The following is a 16,141-nucleotide window of genomic DNA, read 5'->3' on the forward strand; positions in this document are numbered from 1 at the left end:
TCCCATGTGAGGCATTGTGTCTGTTTTGCAATGTGAGGTCTGAGGCAGCTCTTGGGCATCAGTATCTATAAGGTGTTTGGAAATCTGGTGAGTAGGCAGGAGATTCAAAACAGATTTCTGTCTCCTGATTTCATGCTTTTATGGGACCAACTGAGTCGGACAGCTGGACAACCATGTAGTCTGGGGTCCCTGGCCTCAAGACCAGCCTCAGCTCTCACTCTGACACCATATTCAAACTTTAAATACAGGCTAGATCACCACAGTCTAGACTTGCTTTTGGGGGCTGGAGTTGTAGCTCGGTAATAGGGCGCTTGCCTAGCATGTGTGAGGCACTGGGTTCGATTCTCAGCACAGCCTATAAATAAATGAATTAAATAAAGATCCATCAACAACTAAAGAATTTTTTTTAATTGCTTTTGCAACTCTGGTCCTTTCGGTACAGATAACCCAAGGCTGGAAATAGTGCTCACCTGTCCTAGTGTCCTGGATTATCAGTCTAGGACAAGGTTTTAGGAATACAGAAATGTGTCCAAACTGCTCTAACTGCTGTAAACTTCAGCTTGCAGGGGGCTCAGTGAAGTGGGGGCAGGCTGTGCAAAGTCAAAGTGGAGAAAGGCCACCGCAAAGGCATCCTTCTTTATAGCAGCTGGAGACTCCTACCAGCATCTTCAGGCAGGGCCACTGGGTACACTGGCTTAGGTAAGGGAGCAAGCCAGGCATGTTAATAACCTGAGCATCGGAATGATGCAATAGATGTTTCCAAAGCATTCATGTTGGGCTTTATAGGCTGAACATTTCTAGGTAAATATGACTTGATTCTGTGAATAAAGCCAAGGTTGTTCACGTGCAAATTTTATCGTACATGTTACTGTGGCTCATGATCTGCACAAAATCATTTTTCAAAGATGCACACTGTTTGTAGACAGATTGAGTTGAGAAATAAGTATGAGTGTGAGAGGTCACGTCCTAAGTTATTGTGGTGAGAAAAGCAGACAAAAATTGCAAAGTAGCATACAGACAATTGGATATGGTAAATTTTTTTTTTAATTTTTAAAAATCAGCAAATCAGAATTGAAAAAGAATAAAATAATGGTCAGGCAATGGGTAATGGGTCCTAATTAAGGTCTATTCAAAGGCAGAGTCCAGGAGGCTAACCCTTAGAAATATTAATGGGTACCATCAAGGCCTATTTCAAATGTAAAAGACCATGAGGCTTACCTGTGGGAACACTCCAGCCAACTCCTTTGTCCCAGGGAGGCGGGAAGATGGAAGGAGGGAATAAACCCAAATGGGAATTACAGGAAGGATTAAAACTCAGGCTATGGAGGAGGGAGGGGAAGGGACAGGATATGGGTTTTGGAAAGATGGTGGAATGAGACCCTAAGTACATGTATGAAGATGTGACTTTGTTTACAGAGACATGAAAAATTGTGCTCTATATATGTACTATGAATTGAAATGCATTCTGCTATCATATAACAAATTAGAATAAATAAATAAAAAGAAAAAACCCTCAGGCTAAAGGACACAACCAATAGCCTTGATACTTTTTCAATGCCTGATTAACATAGATTTTCATCAATTCTCACATCCCCAAACCACATAAGCCCCTAAACTAGCACATCAAAATTGGTTTTCCTGCTGTCAGGCCATGCCCTCCCACCCCCAAACATTTTAGTTCAATCTCTTCTCACTTAAATAAATCCTATTCCATTTATTTCTCCTTTCCAGTATTATCTGGGGATTTTATTCTTCCGATTTGTGAGACAAGACCCAGAAGGAAATTGGTAAAGGGGAATCTAGACTCATCTCAAAACTCCAGTCTCAAAATAATTAGAGGATGCTGCTGTGCACACCATAACTTCTTGTGCCGATAGGAGCAGAATTTTTGAACAACCTATATTAGAATTATATTAAAGAGAGAAATGTCAGCTATAAAAATATATGCTGGGGGCTGGGGCTGTATCTCAGTAGCAGAGCACTTGCCTGGCATGTGTGAGGCACTGGGTTTAATCCTCAACACCACATAAAAATAAATGAAATAAAGGCATGCTGTCCACCTACAACTACAAAATAAATTTTTAAAAATGTATGGTGGTTCATAGATTGTAGCTTATAACCAGACTGTCATTAACTTGGAAAGAGAATGACTGGCTGGAGGAAAGATATGGTGAAGAGTTCTTGAAATGAGGCCAGAGAATATTTTTGTCCTAGGGGAATGCTCAGCTAAAAGCCTTTAGTGACTTTAATCATGGGGTCAAGATGACCTCTTTATGAATGTCAATCAGCCTTCTTTTCCTGCCACCCCAGTGCTTGTTGAATAGATCCATGTACAAAGTGGCTAAGATGGCAGGAATGAGGCCCTACATGGCCTCAAGTGGACCACCTCTCAGTCCTGACAGCAGCAGTGACCACCCTGTATATCCACAACCTAGGGGGACCAGCCCACACCTCTTGCTGGTTGATTGTAACTGACTCTATCCTATCACAATGGCAGGGAAACATCCTGGAATTGGATTAAATTTGTCTAAAATTTGTCCTCTGAACTTTTGCCAGCACCACCTTTCACTGACTTACTAATGCTTTTACATTTTTGATATTACGCCATACGACAATGGCTTCTTCACTCTGTAGTGAAGAGTAAGTCAGAAAGCGACCGATGGAATTCACTGGATTGAACATAAACATTTACTGTCCTGAAACAGCTGACCTTTTGTGAGGACAACTTGTTTATGAGGCTGGAGTACTGCCCTACAAGATGCAGTGTATTTAGCATATGCTGTGAACCAGTGACCACGGTCCTAATACGAGGATCTGAGAACCAAAGGGCAGGGGAGAATGGCCTTAGTTTCATATCTAGTGACCCACAAAATCATTGCTTCCGTTCTGTGACTGTAGGCTTTGCTGGTTTAGAGGTAACCAAGAAGAACACTTTTACAGGGAAGGGTTATGATACTGGTTCAGTGAACTGATTTTAATATAGGAATATTCAAAGTTGCTTATACACAATTGGTGATGGGAAAAGTAAGGATAGAACCTTGTGAACTGTGACCAATTTAATGGAAAATTCTGTAGCCTTAAGACAGGAAGACCAATGGCCTTAAGACCAATGGCTCAGATGGGAAAGGTTTTGGGTCATCCACCTGGGAAAGGTCTCTAATCCACTGATGCACTAGCTAAACTCAGAGGAATACAGGATGAGCAATGAAGCAGAGAACTAAAAAAATATCAGCCATGGCCTCATGATTAGCTACAGAAAGAGCAACGGTTACTGCCTGTACATCCTTCATTGATGCCTCCCATATTTTTTGTATGTTTTAATTAATTTTCTTTTTTCCTTTTCCCTTACCCAATTACCACAGTTTAATGTCAGATACATAGTTTGTACTGATGGTGATTGACTTAACAATATCAAGATAAAATTATACTGCAACTGAGAGAGGAAGAGATATCATTCAAAGACCCAAGACTTGGAGCTGGATGTGGTTTGTCAGGGAGATATGAAATTATTTCTGGTTGAAGGGCTAATTAAATTTATTTAAACTGTGTATACATTCCATACTTCCTGAAATAAGAAAGGCAGATAATAGAATATTTTTTCTCCAGAATATTAAAAAAGTTCCTCAGCATAAAACATGTCAAATGCTAGAAAGATGCTGAATATGCAACTGTGGGTTCCAAGAAATTTATTTAATTACATCTCTATTATCTTCAAACAAGAAATAAATTACTAACACCACCTATCCACTATTATTTTATTAAATATTTTTAATAATAGGAAATACAATACAGATCTTGTAAATGTCTCAATTTATTTGCAGTGTTAATCTCAAGGAATCCTGATTATTACATAATCACAGCATTTGCTGATCTGTGGTTTTATAGATAAACCAAATTTGTGAAATTAAAAAGAAATTTACAGACACCATTTTTTACTGTCACAATATAGGGACAAGTCATACACACACACACACACACACACACACACACACACACACACACTCATAGGCACTCAGGCACACACATCAGGAGAATAATTTATGCTAAAGTTACTTTCTGTCCTGGTCGAAACATTGTTCCACTTTGACATTTTCTCTTCTTTGGATTTTGAAAGTTTTCATACCTTAAAAAAGTAAGAGATAATATTTAGTAAATGTAAACAATGTAACTACAAAAAAGATAATGAATTGTTTGTAAACAGAATTGCCTATATGCAAGTGAATTCTTTTTGAGATGAGGTATGCTCCATTGCCAAGGCTGACCTCATACATGTAAGCTCAGGTGATCTCCCTGCCTCAGCCTCACAAGTATCGGGGACTATAGGAACATGCCACTGCAGCCAGCCTAGAACTGTATTTTGTGAAAGAGAAATAATGAACTAGAAAAAATTAAAATGCTTACAAATAAATTTCCAAAGCTGCACTCTTAACAGAAAAAAAGAACAAAGGGAACGAAGATCCAAGTTAGAAAAGGTAAAATACAAATGGTGCAAGGTACAGTGGCGCACACCTGTAATTCCAGCTATTCAGAGAGCTGAGGGAGAAAGATTCCAAGTTTGAGGTGAGTGTAGGCAACTGAGTGAAATTCTGTCTCAAAAAAGCAAATAGCTATGAATAATGTAAAAAATTATAACTGTTATAGGTTTAGTCAAAGAAATATAAATTATTAAGCAAAATATATTTTTTTTCTCCAATGAAATTGGATAAGGTTAGAAAAAACACTGCAACAACCTGGGTTAGTGAGCTGGCACTTACATTCTGCTGCTGAAATACACATTGTAACAATAATTCTTGGAAGGCAATTTGGCAATATATTTTGAAAATGTTAAAAAATGTGAGTACCATGTAATGCAACAATTCTACTTCTATCCCAGTGAAATACTTAAAGGTATGTGCAAACATTTAGTCATCTTAAAGAATGTTCATTAATTACCACACTGCTAATAACAGTATAATCTGGAAGTAATTTAAACGTCCATAAATAGGATATCATGACATTGCTATACTACAGAATGACATTTAAAAACAACATAGTAGGGGCTGGGGTTGTGGCTCAGCAGTAGAGCACTCGCCTTGCACGTGCGAGACCCTGGGTTTGATCCTCAGCACCACATAAAAATAAATAATATTAAATAAATAAATAAATAAAAACAACAAAGTAGTAACCTCCTTAAAATGTAAAAGAATGTTCAAGATGTATGGATGGCTTAAAAGGGGGGCAGCTATAGAATAATATGCGTGAAGTGTTCTCATTGTGTTAAGAAAAAATATATAAGCATACAAGATAAGTAATTAAGGAAAACTACTGTTTCCTTATTTTTCCCATCTTTAATTTTATATTTTTCTACAATAAGTATGTAACTGATGTATGTGTACACATATACTTCGCCAAAGCACTGCAAAATTAAGAGTTGAAACATTCTTTTTTTTAATATTTTTTAGTTGTTAATGGACCTTTATTTTTTAATATTTATTTTATAGTTATAGGTAGACACAATATCTTTATTTTACTTTTATGTGGTGCTAAGGACAGAACCCAGTGCTTAAAACATGCTAGGTGAGTGCTCTACCTCTGAGCCACAAACCCAGCCCCTTTATTTTATTTATTTATATATGCTGTTGAGAATTGAACCCAGTGCCTCACACATGCTACACATGTGTTCTGCCACTGAGCCATAACCCCAGCCCCCAAATATTTATTCTTTTTTGGGGTTGGTGGTGCTGGTGATGGAACCTAGGACCTTGTGCATGCAAGTCAAGCACTCTACCAATTGAGTATATCTCCAGCCCCCGAAATATTTCTTCTTGAGAAACCAGAAATAAATATGTGAATCATTGATGTAGAATGGTTCCCAGTTGCCGGCTGCAGTGGTGCCATGGCTGTTATCCCAGTGGCTCAGTAGACTGAAGCAGGAGGATCTTAAGTTCAAAGCATCAGCAAAATCGAGGTGCCAAGCCTCTAAATAAAACTCAGTGAGACCCTGCCTTTAAATAAAAATATAAAAAGGACTGAGTATGTGACTCAGTAATCGAGTGTCCCCGAGTTCAATCCCCACTATCAAAAAAAAAGAGAATGGTTACCAGTCTCAGTCTCAAAGGTGGACAAAGAATCAATCACAAGAAGGCTATAAATCCCATGTACTAAATATGATCAACAAATGAAAAAATGTGAATGTGCTGTTTTTTGTTTTTTTGTACTAGAGATTGAACCTGGGGCCATTTAACCACTGAGCCACATCCCTACCCCTTTTTATTTTGAGACAGGGTCTTGCTAAGTTGCTTAGGGACTCAGTAAGTTTCAAACTTGCAATCCTCTTGCCTTATCCTCCTGAGTTGGTGGGATTACAATTGAGTGCCACTGTACCCAGCAAATGTTTCTGATATTAATAACATTATTTTGAAAGTGAGGTATATTTTTTCACAAATCTTACCATATAATTAGAATCATTTACAGCTTTTAATTTTTCTCCTTATTTCTTCAAACTTTCTAAAACTGAATCAGTTCATTGTAAGTACCCACCCACTTCTTCTTCTTCAGTGCTGGGCATCAAACTCAGGGATTCAGGAATGCTAGGTGAGCACTTTACCACATCCCCAGCCCTATTTTGTATTTTTTTTTTTAATTTAGAGACAGGGTCTCACTGAGTTCCTAAGCACCTTTTGAACTTTCGATTCTCCTGACTCATCCTCCCAAGTCACTGGGATTACAGGTGTGCACCACTGCGCCTGGCTCCAGCCTTTTTTATTTTTAAGATAGGGTTTGGCTAAGTTGCCCAGGCTGGCTTCAAACCTGCAATCTCCTCCTTTTTCAGTCTTCTGAACAGCTGGGATTAAAAGTTGAATTAGCCTTTAAATATTCAAAAATATTATTTTTGGTTTTAAACAAGAACTTTAAGTGAATAATGATGTCACCTATGATAATATCTATACTTAAATCAGAATCTGTTACTTACAGCTCAGCAAAATTCTTCCAATCATCTTCACTAATGGATGGTCTTGTATGACCAAGAGCAGTCATTAAATGTGACTGACTGATAGTTAATATACAGGTTTTGATTGGTCCTGGCTGGTTAAGAGATTCATCCTCCTTCAATAAAGAACAAATTAACAAAAAATTAACTTAGGGATATGATGAAAAAAGTTAACAATCCCATCATTCTTCTTGTCAGATTTTTCAGGCGATCACACATTCTCTTTCCTATAACTAAAAATTATTTGAAAGCAAGGAAGAACATAACCATTTGACTGAGTCAATGCATTTCAGTACCTTGTTTATAAATATAGCTCATTTATAAGTCAAAGAAATGTGTATCAAAAAAGGAAAACAAATTCTTAAAAATTTTTAACAATTTTAATGAGGGGGGAAAAAAAAGCCATACTCCACTTTGGCTCCGGTATCTGCCTTTGATGATACTGATATCTGCCCTCAATTGATCTCTTTGTTCTTGTGTGAGTTCTGGGTAACCTTCCTGTGAAGCTGATCTAATCACTGGTGGTTGTGAAAACAATTGATCTTTCCCAAGAAGTCCAGGCAAATCCTGAGTCATGGAGCTTGGTGCAGAGAGACACTGTGAGCTCTGTATGTTAGGAAGAGTAATGAAAGAAGAGAGAGAGAAAAACAAAATAAAACTAGGTGTTTATCAAACAAAAAATTAAACAGTTTAAGCAATAAACCGTAACAGCGATGACATTTACCTTGTTTTTACTTTGGTTACTAGGGATTAAGGCCAAGGGCACTCTACCACTGATTTATATCCCCAGTCCTTTTCATTTTTCAATTTGAGACAAAGTGTTACTTTGTTGTTAAGAGTCTCCTCAAGTTGCTAAGGCTAGCTTCAAACTAGCTTCTCCTGCCTTAGTCTCCTGAGTCACTGGGATTACAATGCATGTGTCTCTGTGCCCTGGCTAAGTATACCTTTTAATTCACTGAAATTAAGCAAATATAAAAGATATTGGTATTCTAAATATCTATATTATAGAACTACCACAGACTGGAAACTACCATAACATAGGGGTTTGGTTTTTTAAGTGCTTTGCTATTTAAATGCACCATTAATGACCAAGGACAGATTTCAATATGCCTTTCTCTTCCTTTTTGGCAAAGAGAGTTATACAAAGGTTCTGGGGCATTTCGAGGTAGAAGTTAAGAACCAGAGAACAGAATTAAAGACTATAATTAAAACAATACCTTACTAATCGTGGGAATAAAAACTTTCATATTTTTAGAAATCTGAATTAATAAAATGTACAAAAAATATAACTAAATATATGTAAAAATGTTGTAAAGCAAAAAGCTTACCACTATTAATTTTGGGGGGGATATCCATTGAGTGCTATTTTGATTAAGTAGAAAAACAATGATATTGCTTACATTTAATTTAAATACTTTGTTTGCTGATAGATTATATTATTTCATTGTTTATATTTTCCATGAAAAAAATTACAAATAAATAACATTTTGTTGTCAAGAATTTTTGACATTATTATATTGAATTTTTCATCATCCTCAACTATTCTATAATAATAAAATTTAGGTTTACTATAAAATGATTTAGCTAAGTAGAAAGGTTTTAAAACCAGCAGGGAAGAGAGGTATGTAACCTACTATTTTGATGGAGTAAAAGGAAAATAACACCTGGACTTATTAAAAGGCCAGGGCCCACTGATTTATCAACACAGACTGGCTATCCCATTTTAGTTCCCCTCCTGGCTGGTTTGGGAAGTCCTTCAGCCATCAAATAGATATAGATTTAGGAAAACTAGAAAGGTCAATCTCCAAACTAAAGGTTTCACTAGAGTCTCTGACAGAAATAGTCTTACAAAACAGATGAGGTCTAGATGGTCTCTTTCTGAAATAAGGAGGACTTTGTATGGCTCCAGGAGAAACTTGTTTCTATGCAAACCATTCTGGGATAATAAAGAACAATTTTGCGCTTGTGAGAAACAGGTTAAAGGAAAGAGATGAAGCACTAGAAACTTCAGGCAATTGGTTCCAAAACCTGTTCTCATGGTCCCCTTGTCCACCATCATTTCAGCCATAGTTGGGCCCCTAGTCCTTCTCCTGATTGGTATTACTGTAGGACCCCGCCTCTTAAAAACCTTCCTAAACCATATACAAAAAAATGTAGGTGAGGTCAGACTTATGGTCTTGCGAGCCCAGTATAGTCCCTTAGACACAGAAGGAAGGAAAACAAACAAACAAACAAAAAAACTGAGGCCTAATGATGTGCAAGACTGACATCAAACCTACTAAAACCAGTGGGGAATGTGATAGTAGGAGCAAATGTGACTCCATTTTGGTTTATGACTTCATCCTGTAAAACAACCATGCCAAAGAGTCATGATTGGGGCAAGATGTTCTTTTCCTTTTGCTATAGAAACCTTTAAGAACACAGAACTACCTAATGGGGCACTGTTTCTATAACTAGGGTAATGGGACTCTGTTTCTGTAACTGGGGTGACTGGGATAACTGTGATTGGTTAGGCTTCCCTCCGCTTGACTGCACTGTCCTGCTTCTGTAACCTGGCTTACTTGCATTGGCTAGACCCCTTGAACATCCCTTTTGCGGTTTTCAGGCTTATAAAGAGTGCCCTTGCAATTGCTTGGGGCTGATCAGGGGAACAGCCTTATGTTCTGGTCAGCCACCACCGGTGTGCTTTAATAAAGGCTTGATTCAGTTATACGTGAGTGGTCTGGAAGTCAGTTTATGAAACCCTTGGACAAAGCTTTAACTATAACAATTGAAAGAAATGAAAAGATAACCACAACTACCCACTTCTTTTGTTCCCCTTGCTTGCAGGCCTGTTTTAAAGTTCTTAAAAAGAAATTAAAATTACCAACTAGCTTAATTAAAAAGATAAGACTTTTTACTGAAGAACCATCAACCAGAAAGAATATGTGGGGCTGGTTAGGAGATAAATCACCATTCAACTTTACACCAATATACGATTTCACATTTCAGAACTACGTAAGAATGATCACGCAGTATACCAGATCAGAGGAGGTTCCATTGCCAAGTTCTGATTCATAAGAGCTTCCAAAATAGAGCCGGTACATATTGAATTTTGATTCATCTGGAAGGATCTCAGACATTTCTAGAGAAACAAGGGACTGATCTAAGCCACATTCTCCATCTCCAGCTGAGTCATCAGAGCCACTACTGTGGTTAAGAAAGACCATTGACGACAGACTTAAGTCACTATCTGAACTAGAACGACCATCCTAAAATACACAAAAGGAGAACCAGTTGTAAGATCTAAATAATTCACAACTCAGAAATAAATAACACACACACACAAAAAAAAAAGAAATAAATAACAACAGACACCATTCCAACACAGCAATCCAAGAGACTTTAGGCATTTTCTAACCAGTTCAATTCTCTAAGGGTTGTGAAGCACACAGTAAAATTTTAAATATTAAAATAAGGAAAGACAAGATACAATGCACGAATAACTTGCCAACCTCCCCACAAAAAAGTCTGTAACAAAGCTAGGACTCAGACCTCTGGCCTTTATTTTTATGTCTCTGCCTTTCCACACATTTTTCTACTCCATGATGATGAAATAACCCTGCTACAGAGTGCTTTCCAAATACACACTTTTTTGTTGTTAGAGAGGATAAAAAACAAAACAAAACTTCAAAAATTTGTCAAAATAAACAGCAAAACTTGATTTGGGAACTTTAGGGCCTGAAAAAAAATCTCCAACAATATGTGGAGGAAAGGAATATACTGAAAAACTTTCCTAGAAAATATACGGTGAAGTCTTTGATGTAGCAAATTATCAACTGCAATAATTGAAATCAAAATCAGCCTTAGAATAAAGGCTGTTTCTAGAATTGGGATATAGAAAGTACAAGAAAATAAAGAACATCTTGTGTCTGAAAGTAAGGACATGATCAAAGAATGATGAGTACATATCATAAGGGCACAAATGTTATCTAAAAGAGGCTCCTATTGGCTGGACTGGAACAATTACCTTTGAACTAAAAATAACAACTTAATTATTTCTTTTTTTTAAATTTATTTTTTAGTTGTAGTTGGACACACTAACTTTATTTTATTTTTTATGTGGTGCTGAGGATCGAACCCAGGGCCTCACACGTGCTAGGTGAGCATTCTACCACTGAGCCACAAAGTCCAACTTTAATTATTTCTTAAAAAATTAAAGTAAAAAACAACTAAAAACCTGAATTATTTTTGTTTATATTAATTCATGACATCCCAATTTAAACAACATACTTATAAACATCTGCATATCTCTACCAATATTAAAATAATGTTAAAGAAACAGATATCAAATTCTTCATAATTATAAATATCTGCAAAACCTTTATTCCAAATATGGAACATCCAACTTAAAGGTAAAAAATTTCTACATAGTTGTACTGAAGTTACTAAAAATGGTATTTTTCAAGATTGAAAATTTAACATTGAATTGCTGTTTCTCCCATAAAATGTCAGAATGATCTACTCAAATAACTTACCTGGAGTCCACTAGAGAGCAGCCTTCCATGTAAGGCCTCCAACTGGGCATTATACAGTAAAGCTTTGAGATCAGCTCCAGTAAAGGAGTCGGTCAGTGATGCCACATGCTGAAGGTCCACATCATCTGCCAGAGGCAGAGAGTCACTGAGAACATTTAAAATTTCGAGACGTGACACCTGAAGGAAGAAAAACTAATTAATAAAAAAGAAAATTAAATATTGTCTTAAGTTGTATTTTATAACTTTTTAATGAATTAACTTTGCATATCTAACAAGCTTTACAATTAAGTTGAGCAAGGTACTACAAGTCTACTACCTATATTCCTTGGAACTTCCCCCTAACAGAAGGGACACAGATAGGAAAATGAATACAATCAACATTCTCAGATATTCAGTATAAATAATTTCTTACTGAGACTGTGGTTATTTTCTAAATTTGGGCAAATGTGCCAGTAAAAGAAACTTATAATAATTTAAGTAACATGTGACATATATTCAGATATTTTATACCTCTGACTATACATTTGTCTACTTGTTCTTTCATTCAGTCACTAATTTCTAAATCTGAGAACTATAGTTGACACAACACTGACTAGGAACACCTGAAAAATCACCTCTGTCATGAATTACATCCTTGCTTTCATATGTTTGATTCTGTTATCAGTTTTTTTAATAGGAAAATGGGATATGTGATTGTTGAACACAGAGAATGTGGACAGTTAAGACTTCAGATTTCTTGCCTTTTTCCAGCTGGTTACCATTAAGAATTACAAAAAGTTTTCAGACTTAGATGGAAATGGCTGGGCCAGAGAGAGTCTTTGCATCTCACTCAGAATCTTTTTATGCTTTGGGCAAATAGTGACTAAAACCTTTGCCTAAGAGATCTGGTCTTCTAAGGACAATTGCTGTTACCTGGCAAAAGTAAAGTTCACAAGGAAAGAGTGAAGCATTTGTTGGGTTTTGGACTCTAAATATGAAATTGTCACCTGATCAGGAGGAGGACAGTATACACATTTATCTAGTCGACCAGGCCTAAGCAGGGCAGGGTCAATCAAGTCAGGGCGACTAGTAGCGGCTAACACATAAACACCTGAGGGAGAAAAAACAAGTTTTTTTTTTGTTTTTATTTTTTTTACTAACACCTGATAAAATTTTGTTACAACAAAATATTTTTGTATTTATAATGGTTACCCTGTAAGCCTTCTACTCCATCCAACTGAGTCAGCAACTGGTTAACTACTCGGTCTGTAACTCCTGTATTGTCATGACCTCTTCGAGGAGCAATGGATTCAAATTCATCAAAGAAAAGAATGCAGGGCTTTGCAGCCTGTGCTCTACAAAAAAAACAAAAACAAAACAAAACAAAACAAAAAAAAACACTGAATATGTGAACAGGGCTTCAGAGTTCCCAAACTAATTAGGTAAATAGATGAATATATAAGTTTATACATGCATGCATATATTTATTTTAATTTCACAATAAACCCTTAAAGAAGGCAGTCATATGTAACTATCCTCATTTTCAGTAAACTGGGTAATAAGAGAGGTCAAGGTCTTTGTCTAAGACCATGCCTTCTAGACAAGAGACTAAAACTCCAAGTCTTAGTCTATAAATAAAATACTTCTTTGATTTTTCAATCTGCTTATTTTACTTCTTTTGTGAAGTTCAACTCATTTCTTTTGTCCATTCAGAAGTTGGCAAATTCGTTATTTTCATATTATTTTGTAAGGGATCTCTGAAAAGTGTTTTTTACTTTTCTTTTTCTAATCTGAACTTTAATTTTTTTTTTTTTTTTTGGTCCTGGAGATTGAACCCAGGGCCTCTTACACTCTAAGCATGGCTCTACTACTGAGCTGCACCCCTAATCCCTGATTCTTAATTTTATTAACTAATTCAAAAGAAGAGAATGTTAATTCCATTCTCTAGCAACAGGTGGACTAGAATGTTTAGAGATTAGTCTCCAATATAAAAATGCATGTCTTGATGACTGAAAAAAACAAAAGATACTTCATTAAATAAATGACAACATTTTCTGGGGTTAAAAACACCCTGGAGGGCTGGGGCTGTAGTTCAGTAGCAAAGCGCTTGCCTAGCAGTGTGAGGCACTGGGTTCGATCCTCGATACCACACAAAAACAAATAAAATAAAGGCCTGTTGTCCATACACCACTACCAAAAATAAAAACAAACAAACAAAACACCCTGGAATATCTGTTCCTAAAATGTTTGGCAAAATTCTCCTGGAACACTAACACTTAAAGATTTTTAAACTAGAGACTCATTTTTTTCTAGTTAAAGGACTATTGAGATTTTGTTTCTTCTTTGCTCAATTTTAGTCAACTGCATTTTCATCTGTTACCTAAATTTTCAACTATATTAGCATAGAGTTTTTCATGACATTCCTTTATTCTCTTTTCCATTTCGGGTATATTTTAGTCACATCTCTCCTTTTAACCTTAATACTGTTTACTCACAGTTCCTTTCCTTCCTCTCAATTAAACTTGCTTGAGATCCATTAATTTTTTTAAATAACCTGGCTTGGTGAATCTGTCAACTGAATTGTTTTCTAGTTCATGAAATTTTGTTCTGTCTTTATTATTCCCTTTTATCTGCTTTTTTTAAAACTTAAATTTGTTTATCTTTTTTCTCTATTTATACCTATAATTTTCCCAATTTCTTGAGACAGATACATAAGTGATTAACTTGCAACCTTTTTTTCTTTTCTAAATTCTTTTTTTTTCTTTTCTAAATTCTTAATGCTACAAATTTACCTTGAAATTAGTTTTATAACATCTCACATTTTAAACTGGCATTATTTTCACCATCATTTGGATATTAAGTATCCACATTATAATTTTTTCCTTAACCTATGATTTAGAATAGATAATTTTTTAAAAAATAAATGTATGAGATTGATCTTTTATTACTTATTTTAACTCAACTATATTTTCAGAATAGTCTACATGATACTGTTCTTCTGAAACCTACTGCAATTGCTACATGTATGGTTTCATATATGATCAATTTTTTAAAATGTTCAATTGGGCTTGAAAAGAAGGCATATTTTCTACTTGTTGAGTGCATGTTCTAAATATACTGATCAATTTTTGACTATGTTGTTCAAATCTCTTCACTTTTACTGCTCTACTTGCTTCAATCCAATAATTATTGAGAACTGTGTTAAAATCTATTACTATGAAGGTGAATTTGTCAATTTCTCCTCAATCAATTTTTACTTCAAATATTTTGAAGCTCTATTTATTATTGGGTACAATTTTAGAATTAAAATGTCTTCTTGGTGAAGTGAATTTTTATCAAGAAGTAGTGACTATCTTTATCTCTAATAATGCTTTTTCCTGATAATGTTTTATTTCTTAAACTGGGTAGTGGATATGTAAATGTCCATTTTATTATTATTTTATAGACTACATATGTATTCTATATATATATCCTCTTTTGATTTTTTTAAAAATTGTTCTAATTAGTTATACATGACACTAGAAGCATTTTGACACATCATACATAAAAGGAGTATAAGTTCTCATTCTTCTGGTTGTACATGATATAGAACTATACAGGTTGTGTTATATATATCCTTTTTAAAAAAAATCTTTTTTTAGTTATAGATGAACACAATATTTTTATTTATTTACTTTTCTATGTGGTGCTGAGGATCAAACCCAGTGCCTCATGTGTGTGAGGCTAGTACTAGCTCAATCGATAAGCTACAACCCCAGTCCATATATATCCTCTTAATTGCATACTTTAAAATAAAATTTAAATACTTAATAATTTTTAAATACTTTAAAATGAAATTTTTAGAAGAATGGAACAGACTTATTAATTTGAAATCTTCATAACTGTATCTTATATGTATAATTATTTTTGTCCTTAAATATTATGTTCTGTATTTATATGCATTTTATGCAGATTCAGTAATAGTTATTTTATTTTAATTAAATTGGTCATATGGAATCTTGATTTATAAGAGACAAATTAGAATTGGAAAAATAATTTGGCTGGACACAGTGACACATGCCTGTAATCTCCTGTAATCTCAGTGGCTTGGGAGGCTAAGCCAGTAAGATCTCGAGTTCAAAGCCAGCCTCAGCAACTTAGTGAAACCCCGTCTCTAAATAAAATTCAAAAAAAGAGAAGGGTATATGGCTCAGTGGTTAAACACCCCTGAGTTCAATCCCTGGTATCAAATAATAATAATAATAATAATTTGGACCTTAAAAAATAAAGAGATAAATCAGGAATAATTATTTGTTTGAATTTTCTCTGAGACTTCTTTATATCTATCTATCTATCTATATATATATACATATATATAGAGATATATATAGATAGATAGATAGATAGATAGATATAAAACTAGGAATATTTCTTTTTTAAAAATATTTGTAGTTGTAGATGGACATAATAACTTTATTTTACTTATTATGTGGTGCTGAGATTTGAACCTAGTGCCTCGTACTTGCCAGGCAAGTGGTCTATCATTGGGCCACAACCCTGGCTTGAAATATTTCTATTATAAAACCAAATAATCTATAACATTTAATATTGAAAATGTTTCATATTTTAATAGCATTTTTGGTGAAACAGAATATTAGTCCTTTAGTTTATTAATGATTTCCATAAATCATATGTT

At 35.1% G+C, this 16,141-nt stretch overlaps 1 protein-coding gene across 4 annotated transcripts in view; it reads right to left on the minus strand.

Moving 5' to 3' along the window:
• Nucleotides 1-3,736: 3,736 nt before the first annotated feature.
• The window catches only part of Pex1 (peroxisomal biogenesis factor 1), a 48,399-nt gene continuing 35,994 nt past the window's right edge, over nt 3,737-16,141 (minus strand). For 3 of the 4 annotated variants that reach the window (XM_077795954.1, XM_026413062.2, XM_026413061.2), the window contains 7 exons: nt 12,679-12,821; nt 12,474-12,577; nt 11,488-11,664; nt 9,991-10,221; nt 7,379-7,576; nt 6,953-7,086; nt 3,737-4,123 (listed from right to left, as the gene is read on the minus strand). In XM_077795954.1, coding sequence (XP_077652080.1) covers nt 4,039-4,123; nt 6,953-7,086; nt 7,379-7,576; nt 9,991-10,221; nt 11,488-11,664; nt 12,474-12,577; nt 12,679-12,821 — 1,072 coding nt within the window. In that variant the 3' untranslated portion in view covers nt 3,737-4,038. Of the gene's footprint in view, nt 4,124-6,952; nt 7,087-7,378; nt 7,577-9,990; nt 10,222-11,487; nt 11,665-12,473; nt 12,578-12,678; nt 12,822-16,141 lie in introns of those variants that run through there. The other variant, XM_026413063.2, reaches the window with a different exon arrangement.

The sequence above is a fragment of the Urocitellus parryii genome, chromosome 3 (assembly GCF_045843805.1).
Source record: "Urocitellus parryii isolate mUroPar1 chromosome 3, mUroPar1.hap1, whole genome shotgun sequence".
NCBI classification, from domain to species: Eukaryota; Metazoa; Chordata; class Mammalia; order Rodentia; family Sciuridae; genus Urocitellus; species Urocitellus parryii.